The sequence below is a fragment of the Tachypleus tridentatus genome, unplaced genomic scaffold (genome assembly GCF_004210375.1).
Source record: "Tachypleus tridentatus isolate NWPU-2018 unplaced genomic scaffold, ASM421037v1 Hic_cluster_1, whole genome shotgun sequence".
Classification (NCBI taxonomy): domain Eukaryota; kingdom Metazoa; phylum Arthropoda; class Merostomata; order Xiphosura; family Limulidae; genus Tachypleus; species Tachypleus tridentatus.
Window position 1 is genome coordinate 24,464,311 of NW_027467777.1, and position 21,168 is coordinate 24,485,478.

General features: G+C 30.2%; 1 protein-coding gene across 1 annotated transcript in view; it reads right to left on the reverse strand.

Moving 5' to 3' along the window:
* The window catches only part of LOC143241777 (sodium- and chloride-dependent taurine transporter-like), a 143,463-nt gene that overhangs the window by 3,812 nt on the left and 118,483 nt on the right, over positions 1 to 21,168 (reverse strand). Inside the window, exon 11 of the mRNA XM_076485008.1 lies at positions 4,293 to 4,393. Within this exon, the coding sequence (XP_076341123.1) occupies positions 4,293 to 4,393 (101 nt within the window). The remainder of the gene's footprint in view (positions 1 to 4,292; positions 4,394 to 21,168) is intronic.

Genomic DNA, 21,168 nt, shown 5'->3' on the forward strand with positions numbered 1-21,168 from the left:
TAGTTCTACGCTAAGCTACTATCAAAACAATCTGTGTAATTAGAGTACAATAAAAATTAAATTGAATATTAACAAAATTATATCTCCTAACCCTTCTAACCAATACTGTTAATAAAAGTACAATAACAATTAAATTGAATAATAACAAAAGTATATATACTAACTCTTCTAACCAGTAGTGTTAATAAAAGTACAATAACAATTAAATTGAATAATAACAAAAGTATATATACTAACCCTTCTAACCAGTACTGTTAATAAAAGAGTAACATTATAGAAATTGTACGTTCACGTAACGTATAAACACAGGTGTTGACTTTAATTGGTATCGTCAGCTTAACAATGTAACATCTGGCTAACAGTATATCAACGAAATTTATACAATATTTAAACAGCCATTAACCAATATCGACACAGTAGCTTTAGATAACCCCAACAACCGACATACATTACTCTTTAGGTGTGGAGATCAATAACAACAGTAAAGTTACAACAGCTGGAAATGTGGTAAGGAGCAATGAAAATAACTTTATTATTTGTGTGATGTCGTACTATGTACGGAGCTGTTATATACAGGGTGTCCTAAAACATGTATACTCACTTTGAATGATTATAACTCACTCACACTTTCTTTTTTTACAGGTGCAACAGATTTGAAGTAAAGGCAGAAGCAAGACTAAGTTTTAAGAAGAGGAAATATATCTTAAAGTGCTACTCTAAGTGCGAGAACGTAGCTGAAGTGCAAAGACGGTTTAGAAGGGAGTTTCAAACAGATCCACAACGTGACTCACCATTACTCGAATAAGTTTGAAACAAATGGAACTGTTCAAGACGTCCATAAAAAGCGTTCTGGAAGGCCGCGGTCGTCCACCAGTCCCACACAAGAAGCAGAGCTGTTGGAGGGTTTTCACTGATCTCCAAGAAAATCTGTTCTGCAAACAGCCCATGAGACAGGAATCTTAAAATCGAGCGTCCATCGCGTAATGAAGTGCGTTCATTGGAAACGTTTTATTCTGGTATTAGTCCACGTCCTCAATGAAGATGATCCTGACCAGAGAGTTGAATTCTGTGAATGGTACCTGTCAAAATCTGCAGAGGATGCACAGTTTCCGAACAAGATTGTCTGGAGCGATGAGGCCAAATTTAAGTTAAATTGATCGGTTAATCACCATAATTGCGCCTACTTGGCATCTCAGAACCCGCATGTTACGGTTGAACACCACGTAAACTTACCAGGGGTTACAGTGTGGTGTGTATTATCAGCATTGGGCGTAATTGGACCATTTTTTTCGAAAACACAGTCACTAGTCTCGTTTATCTGAACTTGCAGCAAGAATCTGTCGTGCCACGCATTGAGAACAATTTACAGATGAGGAGTTTTATTTCCAGCAAGATGTAGCACCTCCCCACTGCCATCGTAATGTGAGGACCTATCTTGACTAAGATTTGCCGAACAGATGGATTGGGAGAAAAGGTAGCACTGAATTTCCCCCACGTTCTCCAGACCTCACACCTCTGGAATTTTTTTTTTTCTTATGGGGATACGTCACAGATAAGGTTTATAGCACAAAACCTGCAACAATCAATGAGCTGAGTGAAAGAGGACACATCCAAATATAATGAGCTGAGTGAAAGAGGACACATCCAAATACAATGAGCTGAGTGAAAGAGGACACATCCAAATACCAAATGATTCGTGAAGTTTGTAATTCCATCTGCTCACGTTATCAGCAGTGCCTGAAAAGATTCTACACTTGTCTTCTTAAACTTGGATTATAAAACATTGATATATCTTAATAAACATTGTATTTATAATCATTCAAAGTGTGTATAGATTTTTTAGGGCACCCTGTATATGTAACATAAAGTTAACGGAAAGTAAAACCAATAAAGTCGACACTCTAAAGTGGACACCTGTTATCAATTATAAAAGTTAACGGAAAGTAAAATCAATATAGTTGACACTCTAAAGTGAACACCTATTATCAATTATAAAAGTCATTAGTGTAGAGTATGATTTTGTACCCCTGTAAGAATACTGTTACATCTCTCACAGAATTAAATGAATTTTGTTTAAAATGTAATATGAAAAAGTAAGTTTGAGAAAAAGAATGACAACAGACATTCAGGAATCTGTGACGAAATAATAAATGAAAGAAACAGCTTGCAAGATTTTCCCAGTTGGAAACGTCTTTTTCTGGAGAAAAATGGATAAAAGTGAGTGTGTGGAATAATAAATAGTAAAACGATGTACACATCACGTGAGCAGGAAGTTTTAAGCACGTGGCCATGAAAGCTCGCCAATCAAGATTTTAAAACAAAAGTATGGCATCAGGTAAGACTACTGTTTATCTGAATGTAACAAACCAATGGGTGAAGATAACAAGTTCGTATATATATATATATGTAATAATTTCTGCTTATATAAAAACAAAAAACTAATTTATCAAAAGAGCTTGGGATAACACTACAAAGAAATTTATAATCAAATGATAAAAGTCAAAGCAAAAACCTTTCTTCAAAACTTTTATATTCAGTTTATTAATTTGTTATTTAAATAGAAAAACAAAGCAATAATATAGAAAAAAGTAGAAAACCTTTTACAGGTTTGAAAAACAATAAGAGAATTGAGAAAGGAACAGAAGGTAGCGAAGTATACGTTAAATAGGAAGTAAAACCTGATACTTACGGAGAATTTTTTCAGAAATGTAATATGGGTACCAATCTTGGGATGAAAACCGATAGCTAACTTATTTATTGTAATGGTTTTATAAGTCGATAACCCAGATATTATAATCGCTTCATAACACCGTAACACAGATATTGTAATGGCTTCATAAGGCCGTAGCCAAGATGTTATACATGTAATAGTTCCATAAGGCTGAAACCAAGATATTTTAATGCTTTTATAAGAGTGTAAAACAAATATTATAATGGTTTTATGAGGCCGTAGCCCAGATATTATAATGGTTTTATAAGGCTGTAGCCCAGATATTATAATGGTTTTATAAGGCTGTAGCCCAGATATTATAATGGTTTTATAAGGCCGTAGCCCAGCCCAGATATTATAATGGTTTTATAAGGCCGTAGCCCAGATATTATAATGGTTTTATAAGGCTGTAGCCCAGATATTATAATGGTTTTATAAGGCCGTAGCCCAGATATTATAATGGTTTTATAAGGCCGTAGCCCAGATATTATAATGGTTTTATAAGGCTGTAGCCCAGATATTATAATGGTTTTATAAGGCCGTAGCCCAGATATTATAATGGTTTTATAAGGCCGTAGCCCAGATATTATAATGGTTTTATAAGGCCGTAGCCCAGATATTATAATGGTTTTATAAGGCCGTAGCCCAGATATTATAATGGTTTTATAAGGCCGTAGCCCAGATATTATAATGGTTTTATAAGGCCGTAGCCCAGATATTATAATGGCTTTATAAGGCCGTAGCCCAGATATTATAATGGTTTTATAAGGCCGTAGCCCAGATATTATAATGGTTTTATAAGGCCGTAGCCCAGATATTATAATGGTTTTATTAGGCTGTAAACAAGATATTATGCTTTTATAACGCTGTAACCCAGATATTATAATGATTTAATAAGGCAGTACCTGGATATTATAATGATTTTATTAGGCTGTAAACAAGATATTATGCTTTTATAACGCTGTAACCCAGATATTATAATAGCTTTATAAGGCTGTAACCCATATATTATAGTCGCTTCATATGTCTGTAAAACAAATATTATAATGGTTTTATAAGGCTATAAACAAGATATTATAATGGTTTCATAACGCTGTAACCCCAATATTATAATGGTTTAATAAGGCAGTACCTGGATATTATAATGATTTTATTAGCCTGTAAACAAGATATTATGCTTTTATAACGCTGTAACCCAGATATTATAATGGTTTAACTAGACTGTAACGCAGATATTATAATAGATTCATAAGGCTGTAAACAAGATATTATAATGGTTTCATAAGGCTGTAACTCATATATTACAATGGTTTCATAAGGCTGTAAACAAGATATTATAATGGTTTCTGTAATCCACATCTATCAAAACAGTAAGCTTTGACATCAAAGTAACTGAACGTAGTTGTTTTTCCCAGACAAAATATAGCGAATTTGTTAAAGTAAAACAACGTTTGTATAACACTGATCACGTGAAATATCACATATCTTTAGGAAGAAATGTGTTGAAAGCCTTAGAAACTATACAGACAGTCTCTTATATAGTGGTCTCATTACGTCGTATTACTAAAAAATATCGGCTTACAGCTGTGATTAGTGGAGTAAAGTACAGCCAACACCAGCGTAACCATGGGTTGATACGGTAACCAAGCATCTCTTCTATATTGTCGTAGAAACGGTCGACCCCTAGGTGGAATATACACTTCGTGTTAAAATACAATGCTTTCAAATGTTAAAACAAAATTAAACTTAAGGTAAAGATCTTTATTTTTTAAGTATCTTGCTTGAAGCACAATTGGATATTCAAACAAAAAATATTTATGCGGTAAATGTTATTTTTTACTAGATTATGTAAAAAACAGATAACATGATATAATAATATCTATACAATTTTATCTAGTTCGACATAATTTGAAGCATAATATTTTTTTCAATATATTTTTTCAGTAATGAAACATTTCAAAGCTACTGTTTAACTTAAGTAACAGACGTTGATTTCATTATTTTTTTTTATCTTAATCTACATAGGTAACAGTCATTTGAGTACAAACACGCTTTTTACAGCGTTAAAAAGTAGATTCAATTGATAAGATAAAAGAAAAAATTGTTATAACTGATATCAATATTTAAAAATTATAATTTATATCAATGTTTGAAGGTTATACTTAATATTAATGTTTAAAGGTTATACGTGATATAAAAGTTTAAAGGTTATAATTAATATCAATATTTAAAGGTTATACTTAATATTAATGTTTAAAGGTTATACGTAATATTAATGTTTAAAGGTTATACTTGATATTAATGTTTAAAAATTATACGTGATATTAATGTTTAAAGGTTATACTTAATATTAATGTTTAAAGGTTATACGTAATACTAATGTTTAAAGGTTATACGTGATATTAATGTTTAAAGGTTATACTTAATATTAATGTTTAAAGGTTATATGTGATATTAATGTTTAAAGGTTATAATTGATATCAATATTTAAAGGTTATACTCGATATTAATGTTTAAAGGTTATACTTGATATTAATGTTTAAAGGTTATACTTGATATTAATGTTTAAAGGTTATCATTGATATCAATATTTAAAGGTTATACTTAATATTAATGTTTAAAGGTTATACGTGATATAAAAGTTTAAAGGTTATAATTAATATCAATATTTAAAGGTTATACTTAATATTAATGTTTAAAGGTTATACGTAATATTAATGTTTAAAGGTTATACTTGATATTAATGTTTAAAAATTATACGTGATATTAATGTTTAAAGGTTATACGTAATACTAACGTTTAAAGGTTATACGTGATATTAATGTTTAAAGGTTATAATTGATATCAATATTTAAAGGTTATACGTGATATTAAAGTTTAAATGTTATAATTAATATCAATATTTAAAGGTTATACTTAATACTAATGTTTAAAGGTTATATGTGATATTAATGTTTAAAGGTTATAATTGATATCAATATTTAAAGGCTATACTTGATATTAATGTTTAAAAAAATTATACGTGATATTAATGTTTAAAGGTTATACTTGATATTAATGTTTAAAGGTTATATGTGATATTAATGTTTAAAGGTTATAATTGATATCAATATTTAAAGGTTATACTCGATATTAATGTTTAAAGGTTATACTTAATATTAATGTTTAAAGGTTATACTTGATATTAATGTTTAAAGGTTATAATTGATATCAATATTTAAAGGTTATACTTAATATTAATGTTTAAAGGTTATACTTGATATTAATGTTTAAAGGTTATAATTGATATAAATATTTAAAGGTTATACTTAATATTAATGTTTAAAGGTTATACGTGATATTAATGTTTAAAGGTTATACGTGATATAAAAGTTTAAAGGTTATAATTAATATCAATATTTAAAGGTTATACTTAACATTAATGTTTAAAGGTTATACGTAATATTAATGTTTAAAGGTTATACTTGATATTATTGTTTAAAAATTATACGTGATATTAATGTTTAAAGGTTATACTTAATATTAATGTTTAAAGGTTATACGTAATACTAATGTTTAAAGGTTATACGTGATATTAATGTTTAAAGGTTATAATTGATATTAATGTTTAAAGGTTATATGTGATATTAATGTTTAAAGGTTATAATTGATATCAATATTTAAAGGTTATACTCGATATTAATGTTTAAAGGTTATACTTAATATTAATGTTTAAAGGTTATAATTGATATCAATATTTAAAGGTTATACTTAATATTAATGTTTAAAGGTTATACTTGATATTAATGTTTAAAGGTTATACTTAATATTAATGTTTAAAGGTTATACTTGATATTAATGTTTAAAGGTTATAATTGATATCAATATTTAAAGGTTATACTTAATATTAATGTTTAAAGGTTATACTTGATATTAATGTTTAAAGGTAATACATAATACTAATGTTTAAAGGTTATACGTGATATTAATGTTTAAAGGTTATAATTGATATAAATATTTAAAGGTTATATTTAATATTAATGTTTAAAGGTTATACGTGATATTAATGTTTGAAGGTTATACGTGATATTAATGTTTAAAGGTTATACTTGATATTAATGTTTAAAGATTACACTTAATATAAATGTTCAAAGGTTATAGTTAATATTAATGTTTAAAGGTTATAATCGATATCATTAATTTTTCTCAACGCAGATGTATCGCGTGTTCTAAGAAACGTGCACAAGAATAACAAGTAAAGATATTCATGTTATATCTCACACAGATTGAAAACAATGTTTTATATTCCTTAAAGTAAAAAGAAACGTTGCAATCAAGAGCAAGGACTTCAACATTAAAAAAACAACATTCTACAGGTAACATAACATCACAGACAAGAAGGATATTTAAAAGAACCTGTACATTACATATATACAATAAAGAATGTGTAAACAGTAAACCAGACGTTATTTTACATATACACTGATTGCCAAAATCTTAAGGCCAATGAACATAAAGACAAAATATGTATTTTGCGTTGTTAGACCACGTATTTGAGTAGAGTTTTGAAGGATGAAATTGAGAAAAGGGAAAATAAAAATAAAAAAACGTTTTTAGCATTTAATAGGGAAAATGTGAGCACTATGAAATTAGCTTAAATACTAGCTGGTCAAAAGTTTAAGACCATACTGAAACGAAGCGTTATTCGGTAAACACGTAACAAAATTTAGTCATTTGTGTTCAAGCATTAGCGTTGTCAGCATCTCCCACTGACATCTCCTGTGTTACATTGGGTAAAAACATGGCAAAGGCTAAAAAGTTGACAGAGTTTGAACATGGCAGAATTGTCGAGCTGCAAAAGCAAGGTCTCACTCAACGTGCCACCGCTGGTGGGATTGGGCGTAATAAAATGCTGTTACAAATTTCTTAAAAGACCCTGAGGGATATGGAACGAGAATTTCAAGTGGTCGGCCCAAGAAAATGTCGCCGACGTTGAGCAGGAGGATACGACGGGTTGTCCGGTAAGACATCAGCCGATCGTCGAACCAGATTAAGGCCCTTAGGGATGCAGAATGCAGCTCAAGAACAATAAGACGGCATCTACGAGAGAAAGACTTTAAAAACCGTAAACGTCTTCAAAGGCCACGCCTTCTTCCACACCACGAAACAGCTCGGGTTAACTTTGCTGAGAAGCACCAAACAATGAACGTAGAAAAGTGGACGAAGGTTTTGTTCTCTGAAAAGAAAAAATTTCAACTGGTTGGTCCAGATGGCTTCCAATGTTACTGGCACGATAAGGATAGCCCACCAGAGACATTTTCTACACGACACAGTGGAGGAGGTTCCATCATAATCTGGGGTGCTTTCTCCTTCTATGGAACAAGAGAGCTTCAGTTTATACAGGGGCGTCAAACAGCAGCTGGCTACATTGGCATGTTGGAGAGAGCATACTTATTTATTGAAGGCTCTCGCTTGTGTGGAAATCACTGGATCTATCAGCAGGACAACGCTGGAAACCACAATGCCCGCAGGACAAAGGACTTTTTCATGGCGAATAGCGTGTTTCTTTTGGATCATCTTGCGTGTTCGCCCGAACTAAACCCCATTGAAAATATTTTGGGGGTGGATGGCAAGGGGAGTCTGTAGAAATGGGCGTCAATTCCAAACAGTGCACGATCTTCGTGAAGCTATCTTCACCACTTGGAATAACATTCAAGTTAGCCTACCGCTAACGCTTTTATATCGGCCATGCCAAAGCGAATGTTTGAAGTTATTCGCAATGACAGCCATGCAACTCACTACCGAGGGCATTTCCTACCCTGTTTCGGACTTCTTTTTGGTATGTTCTTAAACTTTTGACCAGTTAGTATTTAGACTAGTTTCATAGTGTTCACATTTACCCTATTAAATGCAAAAAAAGTTTTTATTTTTATTTTCTCTTTCCTTATTTTTATCTTTCAAAGCTCTATTCAGATAAGTGGCTGAGACTAACAACGCAAAATGCATATTTTTTATGTTCATTGGCCTTAAAATTTTGTCTAGCAGTGTATATAAGTAAAATACATGTTATTTTACCTATATACAATAAACCAAATATTATCTTACATATGTACATTAAACCAGGTGTTATTTTACCTATATACAGTAAACCAAATATTATCTTACATATGTACATTAAACCAGGTGTTATTTTACCTATATACAGTAAACCAAATATTATCTTACATATGTACATTAAACCAGGTGTTATTTTACCTATATACAGTAAACCAAATATTATCTTACATATGTACATTAAACCAGGTGTTATTTTACCTATATACAGTAAACCAAATATTATCTTACATATGTACATTAAACCAGGTGTTATTTTACCTATATACAGTAAACCAGATGTTATTTTACCTATATACAGTAAACCAGATGTTATTTTACCTAAACCCAAATATTATCTTACATATGTACATTAAACCAGGTGTTATTTTTCCTATATACAGTAAACCAAATATTATCTTACATATGTACATTAAACCAGGTGTTATTTTACCTATATACAGTAAACCAGATGTTATTTTACCTATATACAATAAACCAAATATTATCTTACATATGTACTTTAAACCAGGGGTTATTTTACCTATATACAGTAAACCAGATATTATTTTACCTATATACAGTAAACCAGATGTTATTTTACCTATATACAATAAACCAAATATTATCTTACATATGTACGTTAAATCAGGTGTTATTTTACCTATATACAGTAAACCAGATATTATTTTACCTATATACAATAAACCAAATATTATCTTACATATGTACATTAAACCAGGTGTTATTTTACCTATATACAGTAAACCAGATGTTATTTCCCATATATAAAGTAAATCAGGTATTATTTTACATATATGGAGTAAATCAGATGTTCTTTTACATATATACTGTTAACAAGGTGTTATTTTACATAAATACAATAAACAGTAAACCACCTGTAAATATATACAGTAAACTATATATTATTTTACAGATTTATACAGTAAACAATATGCTATTTTGCATATATACAGTAAAACAGATGTTATTTTACATAAATATCGTAAATCAGATATTTTTCTACATATTTACTGTAAATAAGGTGTTATTTTACATATATATAGAGTAAACCATGTGTCAATTTATATATATATATACAGTAAACCTAGTGTTATTTTACATATATACAGCAATCCAGATATTATTTAACACATATATGCAGCAAACAAGATATTTTTACATAAATTTTGTACATAAGATGTTATTTCACATATATATAAAGCAAACAATATGTCATTTGATATACATATGTATTAAATAAGATATTATTTAACATACATACAGTACACCAGATGTTATTTTACATATATACAATAAAACAGATGTTATTTCATATATTTACATTAAATCACGTGTTAATTCACATATTTACACCCGACAAGATGTTATTTTAGATATATATAACATAAGCCAAGTTTATCATGCATATATATGCAGTAAAGCAGTTATTATTATAGATATATAAAGTACACCTAATCTTATTTTACATATATTCAAAAAACAGGTGTTATTTTATACATATATACAGCTAGCCAGATGGTATTTTAGATATATTCAGTAAACAAGATGTTATTTTACCTATATTCAAAAAACCAGATGCTATATTGCATATATACAATAAACCAGATGTTATTTCGTGCATATATAGTAAAGAAGAATTTATTTTACATATAAATACAATAAACGTGATGTTATTTCACCTATGTACAGTAAACCAGATGTTATTTCACATATATACAGCAAACCAGCTGTTATTTTACATATGTACAGTAAACAAATTGTTATTTCACATATATACAGTATACGAGATGTTATTTTATACATATATCCAGACAACCAGATGTTGCTTTACATATATAAAATAAAACAATTGCTACTTCACCTGTATATAGTGAACCCAAAGTTATTTTACATACACACGGTAAATTAGATGTTTCTACATATATGCACTTAACCAGGTGTTATTTTGCACACATAGAGTAAAACAGCTGTTTTTGCACTTATATGCAGTGAACCAGATGTTATTTTACATATATACAGTAAACCAGGTGTAATTTTACATATATACAGTAAACCAGGTGTTATTCTACATATTGCAATAAACCAATTGTAATTTTAACTATATATGGTAAAACATATTATTTTACATATACACAGTAAAAGATATGTTTTTATATATATACAGTAAACAAGGAGTTATTTTACACACGATAAAGCAGATGTTTATAACATATATACACTGAACCAGATGTTATTTTGTATATATACAGTAAGCCAGATGTAATTTTACATATGTGTAAGTAAAGATAATGTTATTTCACATATACACAATAAACCAGATGTTATTTTACATATATATACATTAAACCACGTGTTAATTTATATATATATATATACAGTAAACCATATGTTATTTTACAGATACATACTGCATACTAGGTGTTATTTTCCATATATAGAATAAACCGATGTTATTTCACACATTTTCAGTAAACAAGATGTTATTTTACATAGAAATACAATAAACTAGATGTTATTTCACATATATACAATAAACCAATTGTTATTTTACATATACACAGTAAACCAGATGTTATTTTCCCTATATACAATAAACTAATTGCTACTTTACCTGTATATAGCAAACCAAATGTTTTTACATATGTGCAGTAAACCAGCTATTATTTTAGACACACAGAGAAATCCATCTGTTTTTGCACTTATGTGCACTGAACCAGATGTTATTTTACATAAATATAGTAAACCTTGTTATTTTTCATATATATATAATATATATAGTAAAAATAATGTTATTTCACGCATATACACTAAACCAGATATTATTTTTCTTCTGGTCTAAATAAGGCTAGTGGAGTGGCAGTTTTTGTTAAATTTGAGATACTGGCTATGATAAAAGAAGTACAGTACATTAAGTCTGATGCTTTAATTTTATTTTGTATGATTCAAAATAAGAAATTTAATCTCTTTGTTGTTTATCGATCTCCTAGATTGCCTGTATTGAAATTTATTGATGAGCTTTCATTAGAATTGAATTTATACAAATATGATATTAATATACTTGTTGGTGATTTTAATATAGATGTTTTGACATTTGATGATGTTTGTTATAAGAATGCATATTTTAAGTTTTTGTCTGAGAACAATCTTCGTATTATTATTTCTTCTCCTACACGGATAACCAATGTTACTAATTCTTGTATTGATCATTTTTTAGTTAGTGGAAATACTGTTAAAAATTGTTATTCTTATATTGTTGAGAGTTTTTGACCGATCATTTTCCAATTGTTTTATGTATAGACATTTTATCGGATCTAGAACATGTCTCAAATGTTCAAAAGATTAAGTATAATGATTTGAGTTCTTGTTTGAATTTTCAGATTGGTCCTGTGTTATGAATTGTTCTGATGTTAATGTTGCTTATGATAATTTTGCTGAAGTGTTAACTGATTGTATTCAAAGTTGTACTACTACTGTTTCTGTGTCACGAAAGTTTAGAAAAATTAAGCCATGGATTACCAGTGAATTGGTTTTGTTAATGATTAAAAGAGATAAGTTAAAAAAGAAAGTACATCAATTTCCTGATGATATTTATCTAAAGATTAGATTTAAGTGTTTAAGGAATTATGTTGTTAGCTTGACCCGTAAGACTAAATGGACTTATTATCATAACCTGTTTAAGAATGCTAAAACTATTAAACAGAATTGGAATATTGTTAACTCTATTATTGATGTTAAAAAAAAAAAGAAATTTTGTAATTTTGGTACTACTGATTTATCTGATTTGAATTATTTTTTTGTTAATGTTGCTAAATCTATTTGCTCTGATCCTAAATTTTGTTCTCAGGGCATGCCTCCTGCTCCTTCTTCTTCTTGTTACCTATATCCTGTTACTGTATCTGAAACTATGAATAATATTTTCTCCTTATCAAATTCAGCTTCTAATGGTGTAGATGGTGTTTCGGTTAAGATTTTGAAAGCTAATGCTAATCTTTTGCACCAATTTTGACTTTTTTAATTAATTTATCTTTTACTCAAGGGAAGTTTCCTAATGCTTTAAAGTTATCATTGGTCATTCCTATTTATAAATCTGGTAATATTTTTGATTTTACGAATTATAGACCTATTTCCTTATTAATACATTTCTCTAAACTATTTGAAAAATCTATGAAGATTAGAATTTTATCATTTCTTAATAGACATTCAGTTTTGTCTCCTTCTCAATTTGGCTTTCGGCCTGGGCTTGGAACGGAGGTTGCTGTTGCTAAACTTGTGGGAAGTATTACAGAAGCTTTGGATTCTGATCTTCATCCAATTGCTGTTTTTCTTGACTTAGCCAAAGCTTTTGATTCTGTTAATCATAAAATTTTGTTAAATAAATTATCTTATTATGGTTTTAGAGGCATTGTTTTTGATTGGTTTTTTTCTTACTTTCACAATAGAAAGCAATCGGTTTGTACCAATAATTATAGTGATTGGCTTACAATTAATGTTGGAGTACCACAAGGTTCTATTCTGGGCCCTTTATTATTTCTCATTTATATAAATGATATTCTTTACCAACAGTTTTCTGGAGATATCCAAGCCTATGCCGATGATATTGCTGTTGTTTATAGTAAGCCAAATCTAATTAATGAAGCCATTATTTCTAGTGATCTTAATAAAATTAAAAATTGGCTTTTCTGTAATGGCTTATCCTTAAATATATCTAAATCTTTTCTTCTTCAGTTTAACCTTTATGGTGTCATTCCAGCTTTTCCTTCTATTTTTTATCATTCCAATGATTGTTATACTTACCCTAATTGTAAGTGTCCCAAATTGACTCAAGTTTCCTCTGTTAAATATTTAGGAATTATTTTAGATCGAAAATTAAATTGGCAATTTCATATTAATTCTTTAGTTAATAAATTAAAATATAGTTCTATGCTAATTTTTGAACTTAGTCATTGTGCTCCTTATCATATTTTGTTAAGTGTATATTATGCTCTCTTTCAATCTTTCTTACAATATTGTATTTCAATTTGGGGTGGCACATATAAGACTTTTTTAATTCCTATTCACAAGTTGCAAAAGTGTTTTCTCTTATTTTTACCCATAGGCTTGATACCGATTTCAGTAAATTTAACTCCCTCTTTCATATGATAAACTTTATTTATATTTTTAGCTTTATCTACAATGCATGTTTCTTTTAATAGGCCTTTTAAAGTCACTTCATATTTTACACGACTTCAATCTTTTTTTCCAATTAATGTACCCACACCACGTAAAACAGTTACACTTCATCAATATCTTTATTTGGCACCTCGTATTCATAATTATATTCCTTATAGTATAAGATCTTCTATTAATCGTGTTAATCAAAAGAAATACTTAAAACAATGGATCTTAAATACTGATGATAATATTCTGGGAACTTTATTTTGATTTTGTAAGTTTTGATTTTACTTTATTATGTGTTTAACCATCACAGGATGAGTTAACTCTTTGTTGATGGTTTTATATTGTTATTTGATTTTTTGTGTCTAATTTATTGCTTAATAAATTTATATTATTATTATTATTATTATATTCAGTAAACCAGATGTTATTCTACATACATACAGTAAACCAGATGTTATTTTGAATATATACGATAAACCAGATGTTATTTTACACATATACAGTATACCAAGATGTTATTTTACATACATATAATAAACCAATTGTTATTTTACATATATACAGTATACGAGATGCTATTTCAGACATATATAAGAAAACCAGACTTTTTTGCCTATATACAGTAAATCAGATGTTATTTTACATATATACAATAAAACAATTGCTAATCTACGTGTATATAGTAAACCAAATGTTATTTTACATACACACAGTAAACTAGATGCTTTTACATATGTGCAGTAAACCAGGTGTTATTTTACACACATAGAGAAAACCAGGTGTTTTTGCACTTATATGCAGTGACCCAGATGTTATTTTATATATATACAGTAAACCAGGCGTAATTTCACATAAATACAGTAAACCAAATTTTTTGTCATATATATAGAGCAAAGATAATGTTATTTCACCTATATACACTAAGCTTGATGTTATTTTACATATATGCAGTAAGGCAGGCGTTATTTTAAATATGTACAGTAAGCAAGGTGTTATTCTACAGATATATATATATATATATAAAGTACGCCAGATGTTATTTTACATGAGTAAAGTAAACAAGATGTTGTTTTCCTATTATATCGAAAAGCAGATGTTATTTTACATATATACAGTAAATAAGATATTATTTTACATAATACAGTGAACCAGATATTATTTTACATATATATATATATACAATATAAACCAGGTGTTCTTTCACATATATACAATAAACCAGATGTTTTTAACATGCATACAGTAAACCAGATGTTATATATATATATATATATATACAGTAAAGCAGATTATTTTACATATATAATATACATTTGTTTAATGTACACAATGTGTTATTTTCCACAGATATACAGTCAACCAGGTTTGATTTGCATGCATCCAATGAATCAGATGTTATTTTACATATATGTAATACAGGTAACCATATGTTACATATATATACAATACCCTAAATGTTATTTTACATAAGTACAGTAAATCAAATTTAGTCCACACATATACAGTAAACCAATGGGTATTTCATATATATATATATACAGTAAAAAAGAAATTATTTGACCTTCATACAGTAAACAAAGTTTTATTTTACATATATACAGTAAACCGGACGGTATTCGACATATATACAGTAAATCAGATGTTATCTTACATGTATACATCATACTAGCTGTTATTTGACTTATATATTAAAACAGATGTTTTTCACATATATATAGTAAAGCAGATATTGTTTTACATAAATATACAGTACCCCAGGTGTTATTTTACATGTATAGAGTAAACCAGATGTTATTCTACATATGTACAATAAATTCGGTATTATTTTACATATATACAGTAGACCAGATGTTGTTTCACATATATACATTAAACCAGATGTAGCACCACTCATATATTCAGCAAACCAGACTTTCGTACGTATATGTAGTAAACCAGATGTTATTTTGCATATATACAGTAAACCAGATGTTATTTTAGATATATACAATAACCAATTGTTCTTTTACCTATATATAGTAAACCATATGTTATTTTAGATATACACAGAAAACGGGATGTTTTTATATATATGCAGTACACCAGAGTTTTTACACACATACAGTATACCAAATGTTTTCTCACATATATACAGTAAACGAGGTTTTATTTTAATAATATAGAGTAAACCAAATGTCATTATATATATATCTTAAACGAAACGTTATTTTACTTATATATACCGTAAACCCCTTGTTATTTTACACACACACACACACACACACACACACACACACACACACATATATATATATATATATACTGTAAATCAGATATATATACAGTAAACCAACCAAGTGTTATTTTACACAGGCATACAGTAAACCACATGTTATTTTACATACATACAATAAACCAGATGCTATTTTATATATATATATACAGTAATCCAGATGTTATTTTACACATATATACAGAAAACAACATGTTATTTAACATGTATATAGAGGAAACAAGATATACTTTTACATATATACAGCATACCAGATGCTATTTCACATATATACAGTAAACCAGGTGTTATTTTACATAGATACAGTAAACAAGGTGTTATGTTACATATATGCAGGAAACCAGGTCTTATTTTACATATATACAGTAAAAATGTTTATTTCACATGTATACAGTAAATGATATGTTATTTTTACATGTGTACAGTAATTGATATGTTATTTTATATGTATACAGTAAATGATATGTTATTTTACATGTATACAGAAAATGATATGTTATTTTACATGGTAAATGATATGTTATTTTACACAGTAAATGATATGTTATTTTACACAGTAAATGATATGTTATTTTACATGTATACAGTAAATGATATGTTATTTTACATGTATACAGTAAATGATATGTTATTTTACACAGTAAATGATATGTTATTTTACACAGTAAATGATATGTTATTTTACATGTATACAGTAAATGATATGTTATTTTACATGTATACAGTGAATGTATGTTATTTTACATAGTAAATGATATGTTATTTTACATGGTAAATGATATGTTATTTTACATAGTAAATGATACGTTATTTTACATGGTAAATGATATGTTATTTTACATGGTAGATGATATGTTATTTTACATGTATACAGTAAACCAGATGTTACCAGATTGGTCACCACCGCCCTCATTTTGTTTGTGTCATTGATTTTCGCGCGGTATTTCCTTTTTATCACAGCAACCGATGATAACCCAGCTTTGTAAAGGTATGACGTCGCAAATAGAATTAGGACTCGTTGAGCTTAGCAGCGAATATTCATCTTTTACTGATATCCAAAACTCAGTTTGTTCCATGCTGCCAAATCTCCTTCTTAAATATTGTCACACGATAGATAAAAAAGATCTTCATCTTCTACAGAGGTAAATTCAAATTGGGCCTTTGTCTTGAATGGGTCTTGGATCCATGTAAACTTCTCCATATCTTCTGGAATGTAGTTTTCAAACCAGTCACTAAGCTGTCTTAGGTGCTCCTCAAAAACAGATTTTAGTTCGTGGGTCAAATCAACTTTACTGGATGTAATAAACTACTACAACAGGGGGAAACAGTCTTTGTCATCATCTTCATTCATTTTTATTCTCCATAGTAATAACTTTTCCTAAAAGCTGAAACCTTCTCTACGAGTTTCAGAATGTGCGTGTTGCTTCCTTGTAGAAAGCGATTCAACACATTCAGCTTTTTGAAGAGACCACATAGGTATGTTATTTTTTGTAAACAATCAGTATCCAAGAAGCTTTTAGCACCTTCATGTTCTTCTTCTTCGAGATGAGAGTAGAGTTCCTGTTGTAATTCGAACACACGAAACAGTACCTTCCCAAGGGAGAGCCATTGCGAGTTATAGTAGTACAATAAAGATCTGTGCTCAGATCCTATACTCACACAGTTTTTAAAAACCTCGCCTTCTCTGACCGAGTTTTTCAAGTTCACCACTTTCACTGCACTTTCCAGGACTAGATTCATTGGAGTACTCAAGTGCTTTGACGCAAGGGCTTCCCTGTGGATTATGCCTGCAACCCTCCATAACAGCTGGACATAGAGCGACCATCATCTGTACAGACGCCACTCACTTAGTCCAGTCTACGTTGTTTTCACACATAAAAGTGTTAAGGAACTTAACTAAGTCTTGAGCCTTTGTATCTGCAGGTCTTCTACAATTTTGTCACCATCCACGAATCGTGTGTAGCAAATCAAATGAGCATCATCCGTCGCCTCATCTACTGTAACCCGAATTCCTTCTCTTTAATTTTTCAATTAGCTGATAGTTCAGGTCATGTGTTGAATTCTACGACCTATAGTATTGTTGGAAAAAGTCACCTTTCAAAGCAGCCTTCCCACAGATTCACCAACCATAATGTCCACAATATCCACTGCAACCAGTAAAATCACTTATTCTGCTATAGTTTGAGTCATTTTACATTTCGTGACTCTATATGCCACCTTGTAGGACACTAGCAAAGCATTGCTTGGTATTGATGCTTGTTTCAAAAACTTACCTTTTTGTTCTTTCAATTCTCTTAACTTTCCGATAAAATAATCACAGGATTTACGAGTCACGTTAGGATGATTGGTCTCTAAGTGGCGTTTTAGTTTACTTGGAAGCATGTACTCTGGAGCCAAAACTTTAAACATAATACACACTGCAGAAACTCTTCATGATTGACATCTACCGAAGTAAAACCAAAATCTAGATAACTATCTTCATATTCCCGTTACTTCACAACTTGCCATTGGTCTGAGGTTCGCCATCCTTTTCTTCACTCTCACACTTCTTATTAATGTTTAAAAATCTTTCAATTTTTATTCATTAGGACTAAAAGTCAACAAAATAATTCACTGAACTTCGTTAGACCTCGCAGACACCTTATCATAACACCCTTCAGTTATTTTGATTACTGATGGACCTGGAGATTCAACAGGTATTTATACACAAAATCCAAGAAACGAGAAAGTTCGAAAAGTTACTTGCGTAGCCGAAAGTACAAGTAAACAAAAATATATTTCAAACATTAGAGAACGTCATATAAAGGAATGTAGTGTGATCTAATATATATATAGGACCTAGACGACTATTATATGTATATGTAGTACCTAGACAACTATTATATATATGTATATATATAACCTAGACGACTATTATATGTATATGTAGTACGTAGACGACTATTATATGTATATGTACTACTTAGACCATTATTATATGTATATGCTGTGCGTAGACCACTCAAGAGGGAGGTAGTATATAGACGAAACTTTGTAGAATGGATGGCAACTGCTTCTTGTGGAAACACAAGTGTAGAGTCGACGTTTCGAAAGTCTTCCGTCTTTCGTCTTTAGGTCAGTGTATGTGTAGGTGTTGTCGGTCTTCTATAGTGTCCTGGTGGTTTGTGAAGAGAGTTTTATTATTTGTTCGATTATCACTGTTTCTGATTGGAGGAGAGATTTCTTGTATATTCAACCAATGGCAGCCACAGGTTACTCACCTCTAATCCGGAATCTCTGTTTAGTGAAGGTTTAATAGTGCTAATATAAAATGATTCTTTGATTTTTCTTGTGTTCCAGAATTTGTCTGTGTCGATGATTCTAGTTTTCTCCCAGTTTATTCTGTGTCCAGTTGACGTGACGTGCTCTGTAATGGCTGAATTTTATGTTTTCATGAGTCTTATACTATCTTTATGTTCTTTTATTCTTGTTGTGAGTTTTCTTCCTGTTTCTCCAATGTATGTATCGTTGCAGGAACACTGAAGGCGAGTAAGTTTTCATTACGGTGGGGGTCAAATAATGAAGGTGTCGTCAACATAACATGTGTAGAAACTTGGTTTTATAGATGTGGATGAAAGGGCCATTTCTTCAAAGTATTCCATGAAAATGTCTGCTAGAATTGGAGAGAGTGGTGACCCCCTGGCTAGACCATCAAACAGATGGTCTAGAGTTCCTCGTTGTATTGGAAATTAGTTGATTGTAGGCAATCAGTGATGTCGAAAAAACCCACTTGTAGAAAAAATATATATGTAAAAACGGCTCGTTTCGGTTGAGAAAATTTTTCACGCGGAGGAGCGAACAACGTTTCGACCTTCTTCGGTCATCGTCACCTTTGAAAAAGGTCGAAACGTTGTTCGCTCCTCTACGTTTCTAAACCCAAACAAGCCGTTTTTACATATATATGATTGTAGGCAAATTGCTGTTAGTTCCATTATGGCTGCCATTGGTTGAATTATTATTCCACTGAACATCACATTCAAAACTCGACAGATTCCACAGGACAACTCAGAAAGCTACACATCAAATCTCATGATATTTTGGTCAGTTTTGACGTCACAAATCTATTTACCAATGTTTCAAACTCAGAAACCCTTCACATCACCAGACAATGACTGCTGAATGATAACTATCTACCACACAAAACAAATATGAAAATAGACACCAAAATAGAACTAACAAACATTTGTCTACAATCATCCTGTTTCCGATACAACTAGGAATTCTACGAACAAACAGATGGTCTAGCTATGGGGTCACCACTCTCTCCAATCCTAGCAGACATTTTCATGGAATACTTTGAAGAAATGGCCCTTTCATCCACATCTATAAAACAAGGTTTCTTCAGACATCATGTCGACGACACCTTCGTTATTTGACCCCACCGTCATGAAAACTTAATAGCCTTCTTAGAACATCTCAGTTCCGTAGACAAAAGAATCTACTTCACGATGGAAATAGAGGAACAAAATAGTCTATCGTTTTCTGACATACTCATCAGCAAAGAAGCAAGACAAATAACCACAACTGTGTACAGAAAACCCACTCACATGGACAGACACCTACACTTCTAGTCCTATTATCCAATCTCGATAGAACGTGGTATAATCCAATGCCTAAACAAGAGAGCAGAAAACATTTGTGATAAGACATCCATCGAAGCAGAACGTAGAGAGTTTTACACAGAATGGTTACACCTCCTCTTTCATCCAAAACTCCTTGAAGAAGACCAGGACAGAAAGATTTGTTTCTTTGTTTTTGAATTTCGCACAAAGCTACTCGAGGGCTATCTGTGCTAGCCGTCCCTAATTTAGTAGTGTAAGACTAGAGGGAAGGCAGCTAGTCATCACCACCCACCGCCAACTCTTTTACCAACAAATAGTGGGATTGACCGTTA